Here is a 27,939-nt window from a genome sequence, read left to right as displayed (position 1 = left end):
CGTGTTACCAGCTGATATTACCTGCAGAGCTTGGAATACTTCATATAATTAAAATGGAGGGAATATAGTTTATTCAGCCACCCGGGGTAAGTTGGAAGGCAGCACGGGACCAAATTGAGTTTCCTAGGTAGTCTTTTATTCACTACATTTACATCCGTACACCACTCTATGACCAAAAGGTTTGGTGATTTTGCCAGTCTTAATGCCCCTACTTGAGACTAAGTTATATGTTACGTGATGGGGTAAGGCGGCTTGGGGGGCTGAAACTCAGTGACTGGAGTGCCCTATAGGAGCCTTAAAATTCAATCTCTCATTTGTCCACTCCAAGATCGAGATAAACTAAAGGAAATCTGCTCTACTGAGATTGGAAAATTGAACTTTATTACAAGCCCAGTTCACCTAAGAAGCTTACCTGACACTTCCAGTTGAAGAAAAGGCTGAAACATAAGACTGTATGCTACTGCTCCAGGCCTTTTCTCATCACATGGGACAGTTAAGGGCGCAAGAAAGTCACAAAGAAGGTTTCTTAAAAATAATAGACATACATATACCTCAACCTTGAGTCTTACACTTAGCAATTTATTTAACCCCCTTATGTCTTTGTTAAGGTTATTCTGTGGATAATGGCAATTCTTCAACCCACCCTTTGATTGTTTCATCTTTCAGCTCTGAAGTTGAAGAGCTTAAAAAAAACCAACCCGAAACAAACGAACATAAAACCTAAATACCACCTCTCCTCTAGTCTCCTCCTGCTTCCATTCAATTGGGATCTAAGTCACAATTCTATTCAGCTGCAGTAGAGAGTCTCGTCCACTATTTGCCTACAATTAACCAGTAAAATATATCTTAAAATGAAGCCCCTCATAAAAACAGGTTTCCAGAGATAACTGTTGATTCCATTTAGAACTAGGAGGTCATCTGATCCCTTCCTTTCTTACAGCGGCTTCTAGTTCCCATTTTAAAACATTCTCTCAATTACCTTCCAATCTCATTAAAGAAAACTTTTAAAACAAGTCACATGGACACAGGCACCTCACATCAGTACACAGCTGCCACAACTGTACACAAAGTCCCACCTTTTTTATTACGGTATATGGTACTGTTGAATGTGTAAAACACTAGTGTGTGACAAAACGGAAAAATATTGAGGCTGAAATATACAGTCATGCCATTAGCAATACAGTTCCATACCATGAACTTTCAAGATACAAAATCATTTATACACTGAAGTAACTTTACAATGGTCTGAACTCAGTCAGAAAGATTTAAAATATGCCGCAAACTATTACAAGCAGGAATCATTTAATGGTTTAAGCGGGGGGAAAAGAATTGGAAGCCTGTGCTACAACAGCATCTATTAAACACGTAACAAGAGGTAAGCAACTATACAGAAGGTAATAGATCTTTCGCTTAAGTAGAAGAAACAAGGCAAGAAAGTCAGGAACTACATGGTTGTATTTGGTCACAGAGTTGGAGCAATATGGTGAGAAATGATGCATCTTTGGAAAAGATAAACCATACTTGTTTAAGGTGGGGGTGGGAGTGGGGAAAGAAGCCCTGGTACTGGACTGAAATTCTTTCCTTCGGAAATAAAAAGTTAACCATTCGGGATATTTTTAGACTCATTTGAGTTTGGGAATCATTGAGTCTATCAGTACGGTTGACAATATCCATCAAGTATTAAAAATCATTACTTACCAAAATTAAGCAGGTAGTATCTCTTCTCCCAGAATCCCCAATTCAAAAGGAGGAAAATAAAAGGTTGTTTCCTCCCCACCCCCTTTGGGCAGAGAAAATTACTACTGTCATTATTCAGGCCCCCTGCCAAACGTGGCCTGTTTTTCCTCATCTTCATACAGCCTCTAACACGATATATCGAAAGGGGGTTTAACTAAGGCTCAGGAAAATAATCCAAACATGCACTTCAAGGGTTTTCACACCTTGACCATCTTGGACTGTTGTACTACAGGATAACACGATCATTTGACATCCCTCTTTAGCTCTGTATTTCATTTGGAGTTTGGCAGAGCTAATGTTGGACAGGATTTTTATGGCAGCACAAATAGTGCTTTCTGGTTTTTTTTTCTTCATCGAAACAAAGAAATGCGAAGTATATCAATTACGAGTGTAAGTAAATCCAACTGCATATAACAAAGTTTCGTGCATGCATAAGTGCCTCTTTTCTCAAATTAGCTGTTTCATTTGAGAATCTGGGCCAAGGTTTGGTTTGCATATCTGAACCATATTCGCACATATATACAGTCTGCCAAAACCCCCAGAGAAACCATTCTGCATGACTTCTGGCATTGCTTTGTTTGCAGTAGCACACAGGGAAAGCAATGCAAAGTTAAAATAAAATTTTGTACATTTGTACAAACTGTACAAACACGATTTCTCACGAATACCACTGTATTAATGACCCAAGTATTCTCAGAGAAATAACCCAAAACTTGATAGAAAATAATTAAAAAGATTAAATTTAAAAAGTATTTTATTAATTCAATGGTTATCAATATTTTAGGAATATTTTCCCCCACAGGAACAGACAGGGTTAACAGTCACTCTTCCACAGTTTAATTGTTTTGTCATTTTCTAGTGCAGCTGACGCAATGATGTTTTCTGTAGGATGGCAAGCTGTTGAGATCACAACATCTGAAAAACAAAGGGCATACTCTTCACAGGTTCAAGAGCTTCTAGAGCCTCATCCTTTCATTCATAAATGGATAAAGAACACTTACTCTGGAGTCTGAGACCTGAATTTACACTCTTTCTGGGGGCAAATGGGCTTCAAGGATGAGATTAAAAAAAAGTATGGGACGGTCCTACTTGGACCAGCACGACTTGGATACCAGTTTTAAATCCCCATAAGTGGTCGCCCGGTAACTTCACAGATACTCATGAAATCACCTGTTACCTACTGTTTCTCGTAAAAAAAAAAAAAAAAGGGTCAGTCCACTCCTTTCAAGGCTCTTTGGCAACTGGATCCTGTGTATCATCTGCTTCCTTTCCCCACTCACCCCGGGGGATGCTGTTTGTTATCTTCCAAGTCTATCACCAAACCACCACTTGCTTAACTCTGACTTCTTCAAACCACTGCTCACATTTCCTCCTTTAGCTTCACCAAACCAAGTCCCTCCCCTTCTTCAAAGGCCTTCTCAAAAGCCACCTTCTCTGGAGGTATTCCTCTATTGAGTCTCCCTGCCCCCTTGAAATGTACTCTAGCAAATGAAGTAGTTTCTTGCATCTTTTTGATTGGGATTTTTTTTCCCCTTCTAAACACTCCCCCACCATCAACTTTTAGCTCCTCTTCATCAACTTCTGAAAGCCTTGAGGGCAAGAATTGCATCCTCTCAACCTCTGAAGAGTCCTCAAGGACCTACTATGGTGAATTCCACAAAGATACTGAATCATTGACCACAGATGATATACTGTTTAAAAAAGTTAGAGAAATTAAGGACCTTTTCATTAGTAATAGGACCTCCTCTCACCTGTGTGCCCTTGTAATTTCTGTACAATCTCTTTTGTTTGAAGATTCCAAATGTAAACCAGGTTATCTTCTGAACCAGACACGATCCACTAGGTGAGTAAGGGAAAAAAAATGAAGAAGAGAATTTTAATTTAGAGTTGTAAAATGGAGTGTGAACAACTTTAATTCACACACAGCCTCTAATAAAGGTTTCTTAATCACCTTCTCCCAGTTGGGGAAGAAGGTCACAGACACAGTAGCTACAGAACTCTGCAAAGTTGTTTGACAGCAGAAGCAGAGCAGTGGTTATAAGCAAAGAAATAAGCCCTGAAAAGCAACGTGGCCTGATGGAAAGAGCGCAGGGGCCTGCGAGTCAGAGGACTCCTGGCTTCTAATCCCGGATCTCCCTCTTCACTTCTCTGGGCCTCAGTTACCTCATTTGTGAGAGTCACATGGGACACGGTCTGTGTCCAAACATGCTTAGCTTGTATCTACTCGGTACTGTACCTGGAACAGAGTAAGCGCTTAAACACCATTAAAAAAAAAACCCAACAAAAACAAAACTCCCACCCACTCTGTCTTTAAGACCTGGGAGATACCAATGAGCAATAACTATGAGATTTTGATCACGGGAGCCCTCAAATAGGGCCATGGGAGACTCAAATTCCCCATCTTTCCACAAAACTGTTTCAGAATCACGGTGAAGCTGCTTATTTTAGCTATTCTTTGCTAAAAAGATACACCCCTTCCTCTAGAGCTCTGCAGACTAGAAATTCCTTCCTCTAAAGTTCTGGAGCTCAGCCTAGCCATGGCATGTCCTCACTTCTAGAGGAGTGAGGGGTGGAAGGAAAGAATGCTGAAAAGGGAGGACGTCCAATGATGCATAAAAATGGGGGTGCCTATAAGCGCCTTCAAATTGTAAACCTAGTAGCTAGTCACTTGTCAGCTGTGTGACTGGGCAAGTCACAACTTCTCTGTGCCTCAGTTACCTCATCTGTAAAACGGGGATTAACTGTGAGCCTCACATGGGACAACCTGATCATCCTGTATCTACCCCAGCACTTAGAACAGTGCTCGGCATGTAGTAAGCGGTTAAATACCAACATTATTATTATTAGTCTTTAGAAGTGTAGGTAGCTGCACCTCACACATGCAGCTGGACCTGCCAAAGCAAAGGCTTGCCCACTTCTGGTTCTGCTAACACTCCAGTCTGCACCTTCCCTCCCCTACCTCTCCAAAATAAGGACGAAAGGGGTGTGTGGGTGGGGGAGAGAAGAGAGGGAAGCCAGTGGGAACAGGACAAACAGACCACACTCGCCTCCAAGGCTGCCTGGTGCAGCTCTGTGTAGGCCCAGGCTGATCTGGGGCTCAGAATCTATGAGCTGAGCCTGACCCCCGTAATAATAATGATGGTATTTGTTAAGTACTTTCTATGTGCAAAGCATTGCTCTAAGCTCTGGGAGGGAGGGCGATTCAAGGTGATCAGGGTGTCCCATGTGGGGCTCAGTCTTCATCCCCATTTTCCAGGTGAGGTAACTGAGGCACAAAGAAGTGAAGTGACTTGCCCAAAGTCACACAGCTGACAAGTGGCAGAGCCGGAAGTAGAATCCAAGACCTCTGAATCCCAAGCCCAGGCTCTTTCCACTGAGCCACGCTGCTTCTCTCTCTACCATCCAATACCGAAGAAACAGAAAACCGACACAGAGGATGCTACGAAAAGATAAATTTAGTCAACATTGAGGAGGTGGCCCCCATATGGGATTCAGCCTCGGGGATGCTCTGACAAGAAAATCTTGGCTACTTATTACCCCCATATTTGACTGAAATATATTTCTTGCCCCCGCAGACTACCACTTCTTAATCATATATAAGATCTGGGGTGGATCTGCATTTATGTGCTTCGTGATACAGATTTGGGGATTCTTTTGAAAGTCAGACCTAATTTTGGAGACACCTGGGGAAAAAGAAACTAGAAAAATACCCACACTTTTTTTTCTCCCCCCAATATCACTACACTTCATTTACTCTGTTAGCATTCACAATCTGGCCCCCAGGATCAGCGGGGACCGTTTAGAGTATGTGAATGGCTCAGTGCAAATCATTACCACTACTATAAAAACAACTCTAGCGTCAAGTGCAGTCCTGGTGGAGGTGGAACATACCTTTCCCACTTTAAACCACTGGTGTCTGATCTTTACCGACAATGCACGAAAAAATATACACAACAGTACTTTCACAGGAAGAGTGAGAAACGGATTCTCTCCCTGACAATCACGGATACGATCGCACCATCAGTAGTGCTCTGCACACGCTACATCAACAGCATCGACTGACTGGTGTCTTCCTTGAAAGGAAGGCTGCTAAAGCTAGGTCACCAGGTATAAATGCGTCTCATTTAATTTGGACATAAAATGGATGGTTCTGTTAGTCTTATGTTCCCTAAAGTTTCTTGGTCATTCCACTGTCCTCCTGGAATTTGCACTTCTTGCAGATCAAAAATCATACCGACAGAAAAATCCAAGACTTGTGGCCAACACCAAAGTTTCTCCTAAACACACACAATCACCACTTGTTTTGTAAATCTAAAGACTCATTTTAAGTTGCTTCAGCTCCTTGGGATAACTGAATAAGGGAAATTGTGAGCAGGTAACACTCAAAAATATCTACGTGGTATGGAGAAGCTACATATTACACCTACCTTTCCACCAGTAACTGAAAAGTTAGCAAATATGCAGTATTTTTCATTCTTATGACCAGTGTACGTCTTCAGGCACTGAAGGGGGAAAAAAAAGGGCAACGTGTTTGGATTCCAGAGCTGCTTATCAAGTACTCAAGGACAATGGTTACATAGACCAAACATTCTCCTCTCTTACTATGTAGGCATTTCTGTCCTTCAGAACAAGCCATGGTTCTTAAAAACATCAAAACCAATGTTTTCCTTTCCTACACAAACAAGGAAGTTCTATCCTAGAAATGTTTTGTATTTTGGTCAATGAGAAATTCAAAACATTAGCAAAATCTCAGAAACATGTGCTAATTCCGCCAATTCAACCAAAAGAAACTTTTACTACTCACTGCTTTCTGAATTTTTCCTCTAACCTACTGGATTGGATCTGTTGCCATTAAAAGCATCAAAATTGAGAGGAAGGTTATCTTCTCAGAAGGAAAAGATGACAAATACATGCTCCCTTTGGTTGACTGAATTAAAGAAAAAGAATAAACATTGTGTTTACCTTCCCTTTGCTGTAGTCCCATAGTTTAAGAGTGCTAGAGATCAAAGAAAGTTATGAATGAGTTCAACTTAGAATTTCGATTACGATGCATCTTGCTTGCTATATTCTATTCAAAACAATTATTTCCATTAGTGGTAAATATCAATCTTTACATGCCCGCCGTCAAAAGACATTCCCATCGATGCGCATTAGAACTGAAAAAACTCAAACACAAGAACCAGACAGCTCAGTTTCATCATCCCTCACCTCTTGAAGGGTAGGGGGGAGCAGAGTAGAGTATAAATACCTAGAGGTTTTCTTACTAGGTGATTAGTGACTTAACTGCGCTCCCAATATTTGGGGGAGAGCCATCTGATAATTCTAAACAAAGAATACACCTGTTTGTTTCTGTTTTTTTCCTTTCAAAAGATAATCCCTGTCCTCACAAACCAAGAAGATTAGGCAAGTTGGCCACAGATAGCCGTGTCTAGGCTCTATTCCACCTTAAGTGATTTGAAACAAATAATCAACTGTTATGACAAAATAAAAACCAACCCTAAGTTGAGGAGCAAGTTAAAGGAAGTTATTACCCTACTAGAGACCAAAACCTTAATTCCTAAATGTAGAGATTCTCACCCAAGGGTTGTTACCGAGTTTTAACTTGCAACCCTGTCGTTTTCATCGCATGAGAATTTCTTATAAAATGACTGAGCCATTCCTATAGATAGAAGTCAAAGAGATGCATCCTCACAAATGTTCTTCTACTGGTTCAATTTTTTAATACTTAGATGGATGACGGCTGACAATGAAAGTCCACTATTCAAAATACTTCACATTACGGAAGTCAAATGAGAGTGACTTTTTCAAAAGAAATAGGGGCAGGAGGGAGAAGCACTTACTTGTCCAAAGTTGCAGCTAGAATATATTTACCATTTGGAGAAAATTTCACAAAAGACACAGGAGGGTTATCATCATCTGCAATAAAAATGAAAAAAAAAATCACGCATAAACATTTAATTCTGGTTCAGTTGCTTTGTTTCTCAATTATATTGTAACATGGGATGTCACTCTGCACCCAAAGTGATGAGTCCGCTTATATTATATATTGTCACCAGCAGTAGACACTACACCACAGCCCTTATTCATAAAATATTGTGAGGATGCTTGCGATACCTCTTAAACATGTGATCCAGAGAACAGGTGAAATAACTTTCCACTACCTTTGGGACAGCTCCAAAGAGTCAAGTAAAAGTGCTGGAATTTTTCCTACCCTAGTGTCAGCGCACTATGAATCAACTGAAATGATAAAATTAATGTTAAAGGGGGAAAAGAGATTATAAGAACTTGATCCTATAGAATCCAGTTTTCATTCACTTTCCATCAACTGCCTCAGACGATTGCCTCATTTTCCCTACAAAATCTGTAAGAGGTCACAGTGAGTCTACTGGATTGGAGTTTTAGTAGTTCCACGAAAGTCTTTTTTTTTTATTATTTTTATTTATGGTATTTAAGCGCTTACTATGTGCCAAGCACTGTCCTGGGTACTGGGGTAGATACAAGCTAATCAGGTTGGACACGGTCCATATCCCATGTGGGGCTCACAGTCTTAATCTCCATTTTACAGATGAGGGAACTGAGGAACTGAGATGCTAAGTGACTTGTCCAAGGTCACCCAGCAGTCAAGTGGCGGAGTCGGGATTAGAACTGCGATCCTTCTGACTCCCAGGCCCGTGCTCTCGCCACTTGTTAATGAATTGTACATCGCCTTGATTCTATTTAGTTGCCATTGTTTTTATGAGATGTTCTTCCCCTTGACTCTATTTATTGCCATTGTTCTTGTCTGTCCGTCTCCCCCGATTAGACCGTAAGCCCGTCAAACGGCAGGGACTGTCTCTCTCTGTTGCCGACTTGTTCATTCCAAGCGCTTAGTACAGTGCTCTGCACATAGTAAGCGTTCAATAAATACTATTGAATGAACTAGGCCACGCCGCTTGTCTTATGGAGTGCTTACCGTGTGCAGAGCACTGTAATAAGCTCTTGGGAGAGTAGAATACAAAGTTGGTAAATGCATTCCCTGCCCATGTTCTAAATGTTCCTTTCTTCTCTCCCTGAACTGGGTGAAGAACTCTCCAATGCTAACAGACTGTCTGCAGAAGAGTAGAATTCTTTTTGCAGATCCCTCACGCAAATTAGGAAAACCATATGACATTCCACTTTTATTAAGTGTTCTGAAAAAAAATCAAACTTTAGAAGGGAAGCAGCATGGCCTAGTCAAGAACACGGGCCTGGGAGTCGGAGGATCTGGGTTCTAATCCCGGCTCCATCGCTCGGCAGCTACGTGACCTTGGGAAATTCACTTAACTTCTTTTTGTCTCAGTTTCCTCAACTATAAAATTGGGGATTCAATACCTCTTCTCCTTCCTACTTAGACTGAGCCCCCCACTTGGGCCAGGGACTCATTTCGTATCGATTCCAGTGCTTAGAGCAGTGCTTGGCACACAGCAAGTGCTTAAATACCACAAAAAAGGAAGGGAAAAAAAAAACTAGCAACAAGGCAAATAACTTCTACAACTTCTAGGCATCTTCCCAGACGGCTCTGTGATTACTTTGAGCGCTTGCTTGTCATTCCAAGACCGTTTTAAATCTCTGCAGATGGCTAAGCTTCAAACGGGTTGTGCCCATCTTTTCACTCTGTGAATCCATTTTGAGACGAAAGAAGGGCTCTCCAAGGTGCTCGTGGGCCACATGCTTAAACCCAGACAAAACAAAATGACGGCTCTGTTACCGGGAGACACTGCTGTGTTGGGCACATCTCTTGGCTGACCCTTCTTAAGATACTCATAAACTGCACGGGGTGTACGAGAGCCTTTGGTTATAATGAAGGCTAGAGTTCCCCAAACTTGATTACTCCCTCCGCCCCCGAGCAGGTCAGTATCTTTGCACATCGGCTCAGACAGGTGATTCTAATAAATACGCATTCCCACGACGATCGCCCCGTCAAGAGAGCGGGCACCCCACTATCGTGAAGAGGCAAGCATGCAGTGTGAAGGCCCTCACATTTAATGAAAATAAAATCTAAATGTTTCCTTCATACAGAACTGTTACCGGGCACCCACGCTACCAATCTCCACAAAGTTTAAAAACCAGGCCTGAAATGTAGGAGTCCCATTACATTAAATTACATTTCATTTCATTAAAAAAAAAACTAAAAGGAGTTTCACTTACCAATAAGCGTTTTTAAGCATTGACCTGATGCTGTATCCCAGATTCGACTTAAATGAAAAACAGCATTTGCACAAAATTAAAATCCATATTAAAAACTTAAGGATATAATGAAAAAAAAAATTCAGTGAGCGATTTCCCGTCAAATTTTAATTAACACAAATGGATCTGTATGGTTAGTAAGTACAGAGAAAGGAATGTTCCCTTACCAGAGACCATCGTAACTACTGGATACTATCAAGGACCCATCACGATTAAAATGCACCTAGAATTTTAGGGGATATGGGGAAGGGAGGGGAAAAAGAAGAATACAGATATAGTCACTATGTGCAACATGTGAAATAATTAACCATTTCAATAATCACCCGGTTTCCATTTTTACAAAGTTATCAACATAATGGAAAACATGATGATTTTCATGATGATTGCCAAGTTGTCATAATACTTGCCCATACTGGATTCATGCAATTCAAAGGTTTATAAGTAGTCCCACTCAAGAGATGTGGACCGAAACAGTTTTGACTTTAGTTAGGTTGGATTTACATACTTGACGGAGGCCTCTAAGGTGCAAATTACCCCAGGCCTTCAGAAAGTGAATCATTCTTATTGAAATCCCCGTTTTGGCAGAACTGTTAGAAAGACTAATCATCGACACTGGATAGTTTTGTATGGCGTAAGTGCCCGGAGGCAGCGGGATACACTTGCTAGAAGTCTTCTGGTTCTATCACCACATTAGATCAGGGCTGGCCAAACTTCATTTCATTCATTCACTCACTCATTGAAACACCCTTATTGAGCAAGTGCTGTGTACAAAACACTGTACTAAACGCTTGGGAAAGTACAATAGAACAAGAAACAGAGACATTCCCTGCCCACAATGAGGGGGAGAGTTCAACTTCAGGAACTGAAGGGCCACAAACCCTAAAAAACAATCAGCTGAGAGCTGCAGATAAAGAAAAATCACTTTAAAAGTAATGAAAGGCTTGTTGGGTTTTTTTGAAGGGGAAGGGGCAGAGAGGTGTGGGGGCAGCGGTGGAGGATGAGTAGCAATGAACAGGCAATCCTGAGGAAGAGGATGGGGCAGAGGAACAACGGCAGGTAACAGTGGGGAGCAAAAGATACACAGGGCTGGGATGGGCAGGGGCACACTGAAAAATAATAAATGGAGCCTACGTCCCCAACGGGTACAGGGAATAATAGTAATAATGTTGGTATCTGTTAGGCCCTTAACTCATTTGCAGAGCACGTATTCTAAGCGCTGGGGTAAATAACAAGGGTAATGCAAGGTTGTTCCCACATGGAAGGCTCACAGTCTTAATCCCCATTTTACAGATGAGGTAACTGAGGCACAGAGAAGTGAAGTGACTTGCCCACAGTCACACAGCAGATCTGGATTCGAACCCATGACCTCTGACTCCCAAGCCCGGGCTCTTTCCACTGAGCCACGCTCCTGCCTCTGAATGAAGAGCGAATGAATGAAGAGCCCAACGTGGCCTCAGTTTGGCCACCCAGAACTGGCCGTTCACTGTATTTTCCCAAGCACCTAGAACAGGGCTCTGCACAGAGACACTCAAATGCTTTTGGTGATTCTACCAATCACCTTTTTTGGGGTAACATCTACTCACATACCTCCTACGGTTGTTTTCCCCACATCGGCTAACTGGATACAATGCCTATGTGAAAGAGCATGAGCATTTTTGGAAAGCTTCCTATTAGAAGGTTCCCAGCAGAGTCTAACGTGAGCGGATTATGCCAAACGAGGAAGATCCGAGTAATCCCGGGTCATGCCCCGTCCCAAGGTGACCTGCGGGGTACCGACCACCTCAAGGTCAAATGCTATCTCGATGACCTCCCGAGCTGGCAGGCGGAACTCGGAAGTGAGGGTGGGACACCACCCCCACAACCCAAACTGCCAGATTGACAGCCCATGCTGGGAATACAGAAGCTGCCCCTCGCTCCCGTGACAATCAAATTAGGAAAGGAGGAGGGGGGGGGCAGAGATTGGACAGACTTGAGGCCGCAAGCTGGAACAGCCTAAGGGCACCAGGTGATAAGATACCTGCCGCCTCTAACCTTCTGTGCAGAGGAACGGGACTCTGGACTCGCAGCAGCCGGCTGCAGGTCACCTCCGACCAGGGCGTTGAGAAGGCCGCTCGGCTGCACCGAGTGAGGAAGCCGTGGGATGGGTGAGTGTCCCGACTGCTGAAGCGTCCGTGGGGTTGGAGCCAGATGCGTCACCATGGGTATGTAACATTTAAATGGATTTGGTGTCTAAGTGGGTGCCTCCCCAGGGGAACGTGAATACGGTGGGGCTAGCCGCCTCACCACGTGCAAGTAGCGCATACGTGAACTTAACGCATAAGTGGGTTTTAACGTACAAGTGGGTCCTAAACGCATAAGTGGGTTTAACGTGCAAGTGGGTTTAACGCCTAAGTGGGTTTCCTCCTGAGTGGGTGCGCACATGGTGGGAATTAGGGCGCCTCACTATGTTGTGAGTAAACCATAAGCGAGCTCTGCCGAGTGGGCCCTGGTGTCCGCCCACACGCAAGTAACATACCAGTGTCTTCCTCCCGTTAGGAAAACCCTAACACCATATTCCTCCCAAAGGGGAAGCTTTAACACATATTTCCCCAAAAGGGAAGCCGACTGTCACGTCTAAATAATTAATTCAATTCACCCTACGAATAAATTCTATACAAACTCAGGTTTGCCATGCCCAGCTCTCTCTCTCTCTCTCTCTCGCCGCGCCGATTCCGAAAGAACCTGTGCCCGGCGACGGGTGACAGCCCACTCCAGGAATTCTCACGATACCTTTCGTGCCTGACAATCGACGGAATTTGCCGATGCTACTGTGTGCAGAAACAGTGTACTAAATGCTTGGGACAGAGAATAAAATCAGTAGACAGGATCCCTCACTTCAAACAACTTACAATCTAGGGAGGAAAACAATAAGTTACAGATAAAGAGAGAGAGGAAAGGGGGAGGAGATAAATATTTGAGGTAATGCTGAAGACATAAGACATGTTCAGAAGTGCAGAGGCAGTTGTGAGTACTGGAGTTTTCACAAAAATGGAGGGCGGTAAAGGGATATAAATAAGGAGTTGAGAAATTAACTGGGGTCTACCTCCCGGAGATGTTAGTTCGGAGGCCCGGGGAAAATGGGGAAAATTGTCGTCTGCCTGAATTTGAAGTGGGGGGGCGGGGGGGGAGAAGAGAACAAAGATGAGGCACAGTGATAGGTTAATTTAAGAGGAATGAGAGAATGTGAGTTGGGGTATAGTGGGAGGAGAGAATAAACAGGAAGGTGAAAAGCCGACGGAGCGTCAAAGCCAGTGGTTCGGGGTTACTGCGAGAGCAGAAGGAGCAAGTTATACTAGAGACTTTTAAGAAGCGGGGAGATGCGCGCTTAGAATGGTGCTTTAGTAAAATGTGCCGGACAGCGGAGTGAAGACTGGATGAGAAAGGGGAGAGCCTAGAGGCGCCGAGGCCAGTGAGGAGCTGTTGTGTAGTAAAGCCAGGATATAACAAGCTTCCTAGCTTTCTCACTGTCACATAAGGAAGAGCCAGGACAATAAGTGCCACCGTTCAAGAAGGCTGCTCAAAGGCATTAATAGCAGTCGTATTGATTGAGCACCCACTGCACGGGAGACAGGTAGTTTACGCTACCTCAACAGCTCTAGTCACTAGCTTAAGAGGAATCTCACCCTCTAAAAATATGGAATGCTTCCTTTTCATGGGAGTTACTTGGATCAGTTAGGCAATTCTTTTCATTCACTGAATTAAACATGAATACCTCCACCAAACCTTAGAACCGCACGGGAATACACGATGTGGTACTATAGACACTCTCCCCCAGTTCAACAGTGCTGCCCTATTCCCTCAGAGAAAACTCAAGTGAAAGCCATTAGAAAGTCTCCCCGTAGAATGACAAGCAAACACGTGCCAAAATGTTAATTTACTGGAAGGGACTTACAGCTGAAACCGGGTCAGAATGAGCAGGCAATGTCTTGAGGCACTTCCCTGTTTTCACATCCCATATCCTCACACTCTCATCAAACTGGGGAGAGAAGAAAACAAACACTAGCAAGAGTCTCATTTGATAGTTTCATACCACCTGAAGAACACAAATCTTCCCCAGCCCCCGGCCTAAAGAGCCCTCCCGCTTATTTTGGGGAGGCTGCCTTGATGGCACTCCCTCCAAACTCCTTACCAACCTCCCGAAAAGTCAGTGGTGCCGCAGGTTCGATCAGCACATACTGCTAAAGGACATTTCTAACCCTTCATTTTCTCCGCTGGACAGCCCAAAACTCACACGTTACTTCCCGCAATCGAGAGAACCAAGCTCACTTACGGATCCCGAAACGATGAGGTTGGACTGAGGGTTGAAATTACAGCAGAAGACGTAATTGCTGTGTCCCTTCAGTGTTTTTAAACACTTTCCCTAAAATTAACGATTGGGAAAAAAAAGTTATTCACCTCGATAGCAAAGCAGGGAAGCCTCGACCGCCAAGATAAGTGCTTAAAGTGCAGATTCACAGCTGCTTTGAAGGTCTGACTTCCCTTCAAAGCGGGGGGACTGGGGCTAGGCATGGACAGTTGTTCCCAAGAGCTGTCGGAAAGGGAAATCTCAACTAAAGAACAAATTTGTTTCTCCACACGAGCCCAGCAGGACGTCAGCTGCTGACCTCCACACTACGTCCCAAAACAGAAGCGGCTTGAAACAGAAGCCATCTGAAGCGCGGCCCCACCCGTTTTCCTGGCTCGGGCTTCACTACGCTTTGGCAAAACCCTCCAAACAACCGATCCGGGTGGCAGGTTCACAGGCAGGTAGGTCACTTCCTGATTTATACTAAAAGCTTAAACCAAAATCTACTAGTGGAGAATGAGAAGTGCAACGTGGCTTAGTGGAAAGAGCCCGGGCTTGGGAGTCAGAGGCTGTGGGTTCTAATCCTGGCTCTGCCACCTGTCAGCTGAGTGACTTTGGGCAAGTCACTTAACTTCTCTCTGTCTCAGTTACCTCATCGGTAAAATGAGGATTAAGACTGTGAGTCCCACATGGGACAAACTGATAATCTTGTATCTATCCCAGTGCTTTGGCACAGCGCCTAACAAATACCACCAATATTATTAAAGCAAGAGGAAAGTTGTAGGATCAAGCTGCTATTCTTGCTATGTCCACTACACCCATTTACTGAGATAGGAAAAGAGGAAGAAGTTGTAACTCCTTACCGAGCTGACATCCCATATTTTGAGCGTTTTATCATCTGAGGCAGAAACAAGGAGATTGGAATCTGATGACCAAGCAACATCTGATATTCCCTTTAAAAAAAAAAAAAATCTTATTTGAAGTAAAAAAAAAATCCAAAAAAACATGTGCGTCAACTACAAACCACAGGAAAAGATATTAGACAGGTGCATAAGGCACTAAGGCAAAGCATTTTTTTTTTTTAAAGTACTGCACAGTCCAAAGGGAGAGAACTTAGAAATTTATTTTGAGTTTACAAGCAGCACAGGCACTACCTTCCCTCAAAAGTAGCAGTCATGCTGCAATATCTAGCAAAGAAAATGAAGTGATGTATGAAATTTTCCCAAGGTCTCTATCAATATGTGCTTTACTCTTAATAAAATTTTGTGAAACATCCCAGTCAAGTTTTTGGATAGGGTTGGGGGGAGGGAGAAAGCCATGTGTGGGGTCAGGGTGGGAGGGGGAGGATGAGTATTCAACAAGCAGACTACTAATCAAATATGACTCTGAACATGCCCTCTTTTCTGCTACCCCCAACCCTCAAAAATGCATTCTACTTTAATATCTCAAAAACTAAAATGCTGAAAAATAGCTTAGATCAGGGTCACGAGAAAATAAGTCACGCAGGTCCACAAACCCTATGGCAACTGAGATCAACTATGCACTTTCTAATAAATCTCAAATATAAGCTTCGGGGATTTTTCTTAATAGTACCCAAGGAGTACAGCATAGTCAACGTGAGATGGGAGGGCTTCCAAAGTTTCTAATCTGCTGATTTCTGGAGCACTGAAAGACGAGTTTTCACAAGGTTACCTACCCATGGGGATAAACTCAGGGTTTTCAGCGTGCTTAGTTTTTTTTTTTTTTTAGAAAAGGAAGGATGCACTATTTTAGTAGCAAAATATATTACTGCACCTTACGGGCACGAGGCAGTACTGGTTTGAAACATACTCAAGAAAGGAGAAATTGAAACCTACCAGTTTGTGACCAGATATTGTTTTCTCAAATTTTCCATCATATGCTCCCCAAATTTTAATTAGCTTATCCGCCGCTGAAACACAGAAAAAGGACTTCCTGTTAGCATATTAGATTGGAGTCAGTAGATAAGGGGATTTGACTGAAAATAAAGCAACCAGATCAAGGCTTTAAAATGCTTGACATGAATTTTGCAATGCTGGGTTTATGGCAGGAAAAGTCTTCTCAGCGCACACTTTCTGCAAAAACAAAATACAATCCCAGTGTATGTGTGTGGAGAGAAGGGGGAGCAGAGGAAGGAATAAGATAGACCCCCTGGAAACTCTTGGGAGGGGGGCAGAACCTAAAAGATTTCATGTGCAGGAAGCCATATTAACACCATCTCCTAAAATGTTCAAAACTTCTCTCATTCCATCACCAGAGAATATTGACCAAGTTATTCGCATGATCGCAATGGGTCATAATTTATCCAAATTATTCTCTACAGGGTTCTGAATAAGTTGGTCAGAGTTTCAGGGTCTCTGTGAAAAAGCAAGTCATCATTCCCAGCCTGTCTTTCCCCAAAGCCAAGAGAATAACACACCCCTACCTTCCCTGAAAAGAATCAATCATGCCAGAAACGTCGTTTCGAAAACAGTAATAATAGAGGCATTTGTTATGCACTTACTACGTGCCAAGCACTGTGCTAAGAACTGGGGAAGATACAAGATAATCGTATCCCTCATGGGGCTCACAGGAGGAAGAAGAACAGGGACTGAGTCCTCATTCTGCAGACGAGGAAACGGAGATACAAAGAAGCCAAGAGACTCGCCCAAGATCACAAAGCAGACCGGTGGACGGAGCTGGGACTAGAATCCAGGTCCCGTGACTCCCAGGCCCGGTTCTTTCCACTAGGCCACACCGCTTCTGCAATAAGTGGTATTTATTGAGTACTTACTAAGTGCAGAGCACTGTACTAAGCCCTTGGGGAAATACAACAGAGTTGCAGACCCAGTCACTATTCTAAAGGAATTTACAATCTAGTGGAGGAGCTTTCAGTGTCTCTGAGGCATAACTGCAAGACGGAAGACTTGGCCACAAGAGATTCCGCGCTATCGCTCTCACCGTGAGGAACGATTTTATCACGTAGTTTAAACCCTCAGTTAATCAAACCTCCCTGGCTCTTTACCTCGACAGGTAAAGGGACAGAGCAATTCCATGTGAAATTGTTGGCAGTGAAAATCTAGAGAAAATGATTTTTTCAGTCTGTGCTTCAGTTTCAGGGATCCCATAGCCGTGAGCTTCTCGTGGGACAGAGACCGCATCCGAACTGATGGTTTTGTATCTACCCCAGCATTTAGTACAGTGTTGGGCACTCGGTAAACACTTAAATACTACTATAAAGAAATGCTATGAATTAATGAGCAAAAAGGCACTTGACTAATACTTACAAGAACTTGCTAACCATTCTCCATTAGGGCTGAATTTTACTGAAGATACGGCTTTAGTGTGTCCTGCTAGGGTGAATTTGAGAGCATAATTTGGTTTTACAGGTGCAGGCTGAAAAAAAAAAATAAATTAAATCATTCCTTCAGAAACAATGGCATTTAGGGTCATCATAATGAACTAACCGAAACAGACTTTTACCAGTTTAAAACTGATATCAAAACAAGCCGGTGTCCCAAATCACCATTAATACAAATGCTTCCATTTAAGTTTTCTCTTTTAAGGAAGGGACCTTTTAAAACTCACCTTAGTCTGATTGGTTGATGAGGAAGGTGTTGACTGTGTTTTGGTGGCTTCTGTCTCTGGCTTTTTCTCTTCTGTTGCCATGGTTCTGAAACTAGCAAGTCAGTTAGACTTACGGTGGCTTAAGGGTGAATAGCAAATACACAGCTTCAACGAGGAGCTTTTACAAGGAAAAGGAAACCTGTTTGGGGGGAAAAAAAGGGACAGAGAGAGGACGACCACTGTTAGAAAGCATGTTGAACGTTTTTCCCCCAAAATAAGCAAAAAAGGATGGACCAAATGGTCAACGCTGGCAAAAAAATAAATAAATTCAATAACCACGTACACACTCTTGAATATAGGTCTAACAAAATAATTGCAATCTGATGTTTACGTGCTGCTAGTTATGTATTTAAAGCACTCGGCTTGCCCCTGCTTATTTCACCTCACGGACTTCCTACTACAACCCAGCCCTTACGCTTTCCTCATCTACCTACCTCGCTGTACCTCCAGCTCATCTAGCTCACCGCCGTCCCCTCACCCATGTCCTCCCTCCGGCCCGGAACTCCCTCCCCCAGGAGAAACAGCACGGCGTGGTGGATAGAGCACGGGCCTGGGGTCAGAAGGTCATGAGTTCCAATCCCGACTCCACCACTTGTCCGCTGTGTGATCTCGGGCACTTCTCTGGAGCTGAGTTAACCTGCCTGTAAGATGGGGATTAAGGCTGTGAGCTGTAAGTGGGACAGGGACTGCGTCCAACCTGATTTGCTTGTATCCACCCCAGTGCTTAGTACGGTGCTTGGCACACAGTCGTTTAGACTGCGAGCCCATTAATGGGCAGGGATTGTCTCTATCTTGCTGGCCAAATTGTACATTCCGAGAGCTCTGCACCTAGTAAGCGCTCAATAAATACTACTGAATGAATGAAAGTGCTTTACAAATACCACTTTTATTATTATTATATGACCGTCCCCGTTTTCAAAGTCTTTTTAAAACCTCTTCCAAGAGGCCTTCCCTGATGGTCTCATTTCTTCTGCTCCCTCTCCCTTCTGCGTCACGTATGCACTTGGATCTTCACCTCCACCAAAGCACTTGACATTCACACCCCACAGCATTCATGTCCACAACCATACTTCGTTGACATCTGTCTCCCCTCCTCCCCGCCACCTCCCCAACAGACAGAAACTCCTCACCATCAGATTTAATACACTCGATCACTCTGCCCCCTGATCGGCTCACCTCGCCACTCTTCTACTCCAACCCAGCCCGCACGCTTCGCTCCTCTAAGCCAACCTACTCACCGTGCCTCGATCCCATCTATCTCGCTGCCGACCTCCCTCCCGCATCTCTGTCTCTGGCCTGGAACGCCCCGTCCCATCTTCAAATCCGACAATCACTCTTCCCCCCTTCAAAGCCTTACTGAAGGCGCATCTCCTTCAACAGGCCTTCCCTAAGCCCTCCTTTCCCTTTCTCCCTCTCCCTTCTGCGTCACCCAGATTTGTTCCCTGTATTCATCACCCCCAGCCCAGCCCCGCAGCACTTGCGTACATAACCGTAGATTATTTATATTAATGTCTGTTCCGCCCCCACATCTGAACTTACTTAGTGGGCCGGGAGCGTGTCTGTTATGGTGCACTCTCCCAAATGCTTAACACGGTGCTCTGCACACAGGAAGCGCTCAATAAACGAAACCGATTGATTGAGCCCCCTCTAGTCTGCAGTCTCCTGGTGGGCAGGGAACCTGTCTATCCAATCTGTTGTATTGTACTCTTCCAAGCACTTAGTACAGTGTTCTGCATTCAGTAAGTGCTCAATAAAAACCATCTGATTGATTGTAATTTCAGGGTAACAGAACCTGGTGAGGCAGACTGCTACACGCAGCCAAAATAAACCCATGCCCGCACACTGCACCATATGTAAAAGAAAATACTACACTCCCGAGGTCCTCCTCTTTTCATGGGTTATTATCCCCCATTTCAAAGGCCCTTTTCATTACATTATTCCAACGCCAGTTGGAATGCTCTTGGGAATAGCTGAAATGCAATATTTTATTTTAAAATGTCTTAGAAAGGTAAGAGAATCGTCAAAAGGGCCTGGTCAGGAAACTAAGGCTCCAACTGACTGGGGCCTCAGAAGAAGCAACAGCAGTCTTGGAGGCCACCTAGGATCCTTCGGTCAGAAATACGTACCAACGAGAAATTCAAGAGAAACGGTTAAAACCCAAATACGCAAGTCCGGCGAACCTAAAACCCCAAGAGATGCTTAAGGGAGCATAAATGCAAAGACACTTGCTGGAATGTTTCAGAAAGCCTCTACATGCCGGTGTCATCTTCGCTTCAGAGTCGACCATGAAACATCTGAAAAGAGCAAGCCGTGACCAGCTTCGTGTGTTGGAGTTTCAAATGCCTTGCCTTCTGTAAAAAAAAGCCTGAAGTGCTGCGCTGATACTCTGCAATCAAGACTCATACTGCAGAGGAGAAAAAAAAAAATCTCTACTGCAGCTCAATTAGATTTCAGCTTGACAACGGGAAATATCGCAAATCTCTACAGTAGGTGATTACTTTCACCTGCCAATACCATCGGCTGCTTTGGAGGCGGCCACAAACCCAAGTTCCATGAAAGAATTTAAATCGAGCCCATAAACACATGCCATTTTAACCTAAGAGGACAAGGGTTATTCTGATTTTTAAAAAAAGAAGTGGAAAAAAAAGGGGAAGAGTGCCCCTCCCCTCCGAGTTTTTGTCTTCTGTTCTTTCCTGGCCCTAGAAATACCAAAGGCAGAGAGATTTCCCAACTGACTTTACGGAGCTAACTATCCTTGAAAAAATTAAGCTCTAGCCCACACCCTTCGCCAGCTTTTTACAGAAAAACTGAGTGTTAAAAAAGCCTTTGAATTGCGTAAGTTTTCATTCAAAACGTTGACGGGGAAAAGAATCGTCAGCTCTTTGGGGTCTGGACGTTGGGTCGCGTGTGAACCCAAAGTACCGCTGGGGCCTGCGGGGAAGGAGGCCGGCCAGTCCTGACCTGGCACGCACGGGCAATCCCCTAACCCGTCTTCTGCCACCGTGCTGGACGTGGAGAATGTGCCCCGATATTCAAGGTCAACCTCCAGTGGGGAGGGGGGTGGTCATCGGGGGGGGCCACTCGGAGAGGCTGGTGCAGGGCAGAAGAGGGGGGTGCCAGTGGAAGGCCACTGGCCTCAACGCTGACACGACGGGTTTCAAGGAATGGAGGAGGTGCAAGAGAACCACTAGGTGCCTCGACGGAGCCAGGCGTTACCAGAATCCCAATCCCCGTTTCGGGCGCCCGGGTCTACACCGCCCAGGGCGATTAAGACTGCGAGCCTCACGTGGGACATCCTGATTCCCCTGTATCTCCCCCAGCGCTTAGAACAGTGCACAGAGTAAGCGCTTAACAAATACCAACATTATTATTATTATTCTAATTATTAAGACGGGGTTCAGGGTTAGCGATGGGAACTGGAGGTGTCCGGGGTTGTCCCATCCAAGGGATGACCCCCCTGAGAAGGGGCAAGAGGTGGGGGGCAGCCTCGTAAGATCCCCAGGTCTGTACCACCCAGGGGAAGACACCCCCCACCCTCTGCTCTTCCCCCTTCCCCTCCCCTCGGCACTGTGCTTATTTGTGTGTCTAATTTTTATCCTATTTATTTCGTTAATGAGGTGCCTCTATCGCCTCGATTCTATTTATCTCGATGACGTTGTCTTGGTTTATTCTGCTTTGCTTTGCCGTCCGTCTCCCCCGATTAGACTGTGAGCCCATCACTGGGCAGGGATGGTCTCTATCTGTTGCCGAACTGTCCATTCCAAGCGTTTAGTGCAGTGCTCCGTGCATAGTAGGCGCTCAATAAATACTACTGAATGAATGAATGAGAAGGGGTAAGGCAGGAGGGGCGGGGGCAGCCTTGCTAAGCGATGGGCAGCGGAGGTGCCCGGGTCTGTGCCACCCAGGGAAACTCCCCCCCACCACGTGCCAACCGAGAAGGGGGAAGGGGGAGTGGTCTTGCAAACGATGGGCAGCGGAGGTGCCGGGCCTGCACCTGTAGCACCCAGGGGAAGGACCCCCACCACCGCCAGAAGAGGGAAGGGGGACGGCCTTGCAAGCGATGGGCAGCGCAAGTGCCCGGCCTGCACCATCCACGGGAAGGACCTCCCACCATCCCAAAAAGGGGGAGTGGGGTGGCCTAGAAAACGATGGGCAGCGGAGGTGGCCGGCCTGCACTGCACCATCCGGGGAAGGACCCCCACCACCCCGAGACGGGGGAGAGGGAGGAGGCCTTGCAAGCGATGGGCAGCGGAGGTGCCCGGTCTGCATCTGCATTATTCAGGGGAAGGACCCCCACCACCACCCCGAGAAGGGGGAGAGGGAGGCGGCCTTGCAAGCGATGGGCAGCGGAGGTGCCCGGTCTGCATCTGCACCACCCAGGGGAAGGACCCCCACCACCCCGAGAAGGGGGAGAGGGAGGAGGCCTTGCAAGCGATGGGCAGCGGAGGTGCCCGGCCTGCACTATCCACGGGAAGGACCTCTCACCACCCCAAAAAGGGGGAGAGTGGGGTGGCCTTGCAAACGATGGGCGGCGGAGGTGGCCGGCCTGCACTGCACCATCCGGGGAAGGACCCCCACCACCCCGAGGAGGAGGAGAGGGGGGCGGCCTTGCAAGCGATGGGCAGAGGACAGGTGGGTCCTGGGGTGCGGCTGGGTGCGGCGCCCGGGGCATTAAGGGGGGGGGAGCGCACCCCTCGGGATGGGGGCGGGGAGGGAGGGGGTCCCTCTGTTCCCTCCATCAAAGCCCACCCGTGGGGTGGGCGCAGGTGGTCCGGGCCCTGGGGGGAGGCCGACTGTCGTATTGTACTTTCCAAGCGCTCAGCACAGGGATCCGGAGGTAGTAAACACTCCATAAATATGACCGAATGAAGCGCTCATCACGGTGCCCTGCACACAGTGAGCGCTTCGTGACTATGGCAACGAATGAAGCGCCTAACACAGTGCTCCGCACAAAGTAAGCGCTCCACAAAGACGACTGAATGAAGCGCTTAGCGTAGGGCCCTGCACACAACAGGTGCTCCATGAATCCAACTGAATGAAGCACTTAGCACAGTGCTCCGCACACGGTAAGTGCTCCATAAATACGATTGAATGAAGCGCTTACCACAGTGCCATGCACACAGTAAGCGCTCCAAAGAGACGACCGAATGAAGCGCTTAGCACAAGGCCCTGCACACAGTAAGCGTCCCATGAATACGACTGAATGAACGAAGCGCTTAGCACAGGACCCTGAACTTAGTGAGCGCTCCATAAAGACGACCGAATGAAGCACTTAGCCCAGTGCCCCGCACCCACTAAGCGCTCCATGAACACGGCTGAATGAACGAAGCGCTGAGCACAGTGCTCTGCCCTCAGTAAGCGCTCCATAAGGACGATTAGATGAAGCGCTTAGCACAGTGCCCCGCGCCAAGGGCTCCACAAAGACGTCTGAAAAAAGCGCTTAGCCCAGGGCCCCGCACCCAAAAAGCGCTCCATGAACACGGCTGAATGAACGAAGCGCTGAGCACAGTGCTCTGCACCCAGTAAGCGCTCCGTAAAGATGATTAAATTCCTTCATTCATTCGATGGTATTTATTGAGCGCTTAGTGGGGGGCAGAGCACTGTGCTAAGCGCTCGGGATGTACAATTTGGCAACAGAGAGAGACAATCCCTGCCCAACAACGGGCTCACAGTCTCGAAGGGGGGAGACAGACAACAAAACGAGTAGTCGAGCAACAGTAGCATCCAAGTAGATAAATAGAATTACAGATCTATACACCTCATTTACAAAATAAATAGAGTAATAAATAATATATACAAATATGCACAAGTGCTGTGGGGAGGGGAAGGGGGCAGAGCAGAGGGAGGGAGTGGGTTTTGCTCTGTCTCCCCCGTTTAGACTGTGAGCCCTAGATGGTCCCCGTCTGTTGCCGAATTGTCCATTCCAAGCACTCAGTCTAGTGCTCTGCACATAGTAAGCGCTCAATAAATACTACTGAATGAGTGAACGGGGAGGGGAGGAGGAGCAGAGGAAAATACGGTTGAATGAAGCGCTCAGTCCAGTGCTCTGCACCCGGTAAGCGCTCAATGAATGAGTGATAGGGAGGGCTCGGCCTGGGAAGGCCTCCTGGAGGAGGTGAGTTCTCGGCAGGGAGGAAACGAAGCGCTTAGCACAGTGCCCTGCACTCAGTAAGGTCTCCTTAAAGAGGACTGAAGGAATGGACCGCTTAGTTGAGTTTAATAGGATTGGATGGATGGATGGATGGATGGATGGATGGATGGATGGATGGATGGATGGATGGATGGATGGATGGATAGATGGAGGAGGACAGGCCCCATCCCCACCCCGGGGCGCTTAGCACAGTCCTGTGCACCCAATAAGGGCTCCTTAAAGAGGACTGAATTAATGGAGCGCTTAGTCGCGTTCAAGAGGATGGAATAAATGAATGGAGGAGGAGGGGCGGGCCCTACCCCAGCGCGTTTAGCACAGTGCCCTGCACCAAACAAGGGCTCCTTAAAGAGGACTGAACGCATGGAGCGCTCAGTCGCGTTCAAGAGGATGGAACGCACGATTGAATGGGGGAGGAGGGGCCTCGGGGTGCTTAGCGCAGTGCCTGGCACCCAACAAGGGCTCCTTCAAGAGACTGAACGCATGGAGTGCTTGGCCGTGTTTAATGGGATTGAATGAATGAATGGAGAAGGAAGAGAGGGGGCAGGCCCCATCTTCACCCCAGAGCGCTTAGCACAGGGCACTGCACCCGACAAGGGCTCCTTAAAGAGGACCGAACGCATGGAGCGCTTAGTCGCGTTCGATAGGATGGAATACGTGATTGAATGGGGGAGGAGGCGCCTCGGAGCGCTTAGTACAGTGCTTGGCAGACTGTAAGCCCGTCCAACGGCAGGGACTGTCTCTATCTGTTGCCGACTTGTTCATTCCAAGCGCTTAGTCCAGTGCTCTGCACATAGTAAGCGCTCAATAAATACTATTGAATGAACAAGTGCTCCTTAAAGAGACTGAATGCATGGTGCGTTCAATGGGATGAAATGAATGAATGAAGAAGGAGGAGAGGGGGCAGGCCCCATCTCCACCCGAGCGCTTAGCACAGTGCCTGGCACCCAACAAGGACTCCTTAAAGAGCACTAAACGTGTGGAGCGCTTAGTCGCGTTGAAGGGGATGGACTGCATGAATGAATGAATGAATGGAGGAAAAGAAGAGGGGGCAGGCCCCAACTCCACCCCAGAGCGCTTAGCACAGTGCACTGCACCCAACCAGGTCTCCTTAAAGAAGACTGCACGCGTGGAGCGCTTAGTGGCGTTGAAGGGGATGAAATGCATGAATGAACGAATGAATGGAGGAAAAGAAAAGGGGCAGGTCCCATCTTCACCCCAGAGCGCTTAGCACAGTGCCTGGCACCCAACAAGGGCTCCTTAAAAAGGACTGCACGCATGGAGCGCTTAGTCGCGTTGAAGGGGATGGACTGCATGAATGAATGGAGGAAAAGAAGGGGCAGGCCCCATCTTCACCCCAGAGCGCTTAGCACAGTACCTGGCACCCAACAAGGGCTCCTTAAAAAGGACTGCACGCATGGAGCGCTTAGTCGCGTTGAAGGAGATGGACTGCATGAATGAATGAATGGAGGAAAAGAGGGGGCAGGCCTCATCTTTACCCCAGAGCGCTTAGCACAGTGCACTGCACCTAACAAGGGCTCCTTAAAAAGACTGAATGCATGGTGCGTTCAAAGGGATGGAATGAATGAATGAGTGGAGAAGGAGGAGAGGGGCAGGCTCCACCTCCACCCCAGAGCGCTTAGCACAGTGCACTGCACCTAACAAGGGCTCCTTAAAAAGGACTGCACGCATGGAGCGCTTAGTCGCGTGGAAGGGGATGGACTGCATGCATGAACGAATGGATGAATGGATGAATGAATGAGGAGGAGAGGGGGCAGGCCTCACCTCCACCCCAGAGCGCTTAGCACAGTGCACTGCACCTAACAAGGACTCCTTAAAAAGGGCTGCACGCATGGAGCGCTTAGTCGCGTGGAAGGGGATGGACTGCATGCATGAACGAATGAATGGATGGATGAATGAATGAGGAGGAGAGGGGGCACGCCTCACCTCCACCCCAGAGCGCTTAGCACAGTGCACTGCACCTAACAAGGGCTCCTTAAAAAGGACTGCACGCATGGAGCGCTTAGTCGCGTTCAAGAGGATGGGCTGCATGAATGAATGAGCGAATGAATGAATGAAGGAGGTGCCCCCCCCCCGCCGTGTCCCGACGCGCCCCGCGCGCCCCCCTCCTGCGCGCGCGCCCCCGCTCACCTCGGCGCGCCCCGCGGAGCGGGTTGGGGGGGGGGGGGGCCTCCGTCCGTGCGTCCGCCCGGAGCGTTGCGCGGAGAGTAGGGCCCGGCGGCGGCGGCGGCGGCGAGAGCAGGCCGAGGCGCGGGAGGCGGCGCCGGGCGAGGGGGGAGGAGGCGGGAGGGGGGCGCCGCCCCGGACGGACCACGGCGCATGCGCGGAGGCGGAGGGCGGGAGGGGCCGGCGCGCCCGGAGGCCGCTACGGAAGCCCGCGACGACCAATAAACCGCCGCCGTCGACGCCTTAAAGGGCCCGCGCCCCATCCCCGCTCCGCAGGGGGACGCTGGCCTTGGGCAAGCTGGAGCCGCCCCCAGCACGTGCAGCAGCGCTTAGCGCAGAGTAGGCGCTTACCAAATGCCGCCCTCATTAGTGTTCTCGGTCATCCCATCTGGAAAATGGGGGTGGAGGCCGTGAGCCCCACCTGGGACCAGCTGGATCCATCCCAGCGCTTAGAACAGTGCTAGGCGCAGAGTAAGCGCTTAACAAATGCCACCCTCATTAGTGTTCTCGGTCATCCCATCTGGAAAATGGGGGTGGAGGCCGTGAGCCCCACCTGGGACCAGCTGGATCCATCCCAGCGCTTAGAACAGTGCTTGGCGCAGAGTAAGCGCTTAACAAATGCCGCCCTCATTAGTGTTCTCGGTCATCCCATCTGGAAAATGGGGATGAAGGCCGTGAGCCCCACCTGGGACCAGCTGGATCCATCCCAGCGCTTAGAACAGTGCTTGGCGCAGAGTAAGCGCTTACCAAATGCCGCCCTCATTAGTGTTCTCAATCACCTCATCTGGAAGATGGGGATGAAGGCCGTGAACCCCACGTGGGACCAGCTGGATCCACCCCAGGGCTTAGAACATTGCTTGGCACAGGCTAAGCACCTAACAAATACCACCGTCATTATTATTCTCTGTGCCTCGGTCACCTCATGTGGAAAATGGGGATGAAGACTGTGAGCCCCACATGGGACAACCTGATCACCTTATAACCCTCCCAGCACTTAGACCAGTGCTTGGTGCACAGTAAGCACTTAACAAATACCATCATTATTATTATTCTCTGTGCCTCATCTGGAAAATGGGGATGAAGGCCGTGAGCCCCACGTGGGACAAGCTGGATCCATCCCAGCGCTTAGAACAGTGCTGGTTCATAATAAGCACTTAACAAATACCACCCTCATTATTATTCTCTGTGCCTCATCTGGAAAATGGGGATGAAGGCCGTGAGCCCCACGTGGGACAAGCTGGATCCACCCCAGTGCTTGGGGAGCGTCTTGGAACGAGGCCCTCGTCTGGACCGAGGTGCCTGGCACCGTAAGAAGCGCTTATTAATAATAACAATAATAATGATAATAATGGTATTTGTTAAGCGCTTACTCTGTGCCAAGCACTGTTCTAAGCACCAGGGTGGATCCAGGTTGTCCCACCTGGGGCTCACGGCCTTCATCCCCATTTTCCAGATGAGAGGCACAGAGAATAATAATGATGGTGGTATTTGTTAAGCGCTTACTATGCGCCAAGCACTGTTCTAAGCACTGGGGTAGATACAAGGTAATCAGGTTGTCCCAGGTGGGGCTCCCGGTCTTCATCCCCAATTTACAGATGAGGTAACTGAGGCACGGAGAATAATAATGAGGGTGGTATTTGTTAGGGGCTTACTCTGTGCCAAGCGCTACTCTAAGCGCTGGGGTAGATACAAGATCATCAGGTTGTCCCCCGCG

General features: G+C 47.1%; 1 protein-coding gene across 1 annotated transcript; it reads right to left on the bottom strand.

Annotated features, from left to right (window-relative positions):
* Positions 1 to 1,059: 1,059 nt before the first annotated feature.
* WDR5 (WD repeat domain 5) lies at positions 1,060 to 26,238 on the bottom strand. Its single transcript, XM_029063291.1, has 14 exons — positions 26,190 to 26,238; positions 17,852 to 18,029; positions 17,551 to 17,659; positions 16,123 to 16,196; positions 15,130 to 15,219; positions 14,252 to 14,341; positions 13,874 to 13,957; positions 10,110 to 10,165; positions 9,904 to 9,950; positions 7,578 to 7,653; positions 6,700 to 6,733; positions 6,165 to 6,239; positions 3,489 to 3,576; positions 1,060 to 2,652 (listed from the first exon to the last, which is right to left on the bottom strand). The coding sequence occupies exons 2-14, from the start codon at positions 17,930 to 17,932 to the stop codon at positions 2,552 to 2,554; spliced, it is 1,005 nt and encodes a 334-aa protein (XP_028919124.1). The 5' UTR covers positions 17,933 to 18,029; positions 26,190 to 26,238; the 3' UTR covers positions 1,060 to 2,551.
* Positions 26,239 to 27,939: the final 1,701 nt, after the last annotated feature.

The sequence above is a fragment of the Ornithorhynchus anatinus genome, chromosome 4 (genome assembly GCF_004115215.2).
Source record: "Ornithorhynchus anatinus isolate Pmale09 chromosome 4, mOrnAna1.pri.v4, whole genome shotgun sequence".
In the NCBI taxonomy this organism is placed as follows: Eukaryota; Metazoa; Chordata; class Mammalia; order Monotremata; family Ornithorhynchidae; genus Ornithorhynchus; species Ornithorhynchus anatinus.
Note: the sequence above shows the minus strand (reverse complement) of the source record. Positions and strands in the feature narration are given on the sequence as shown.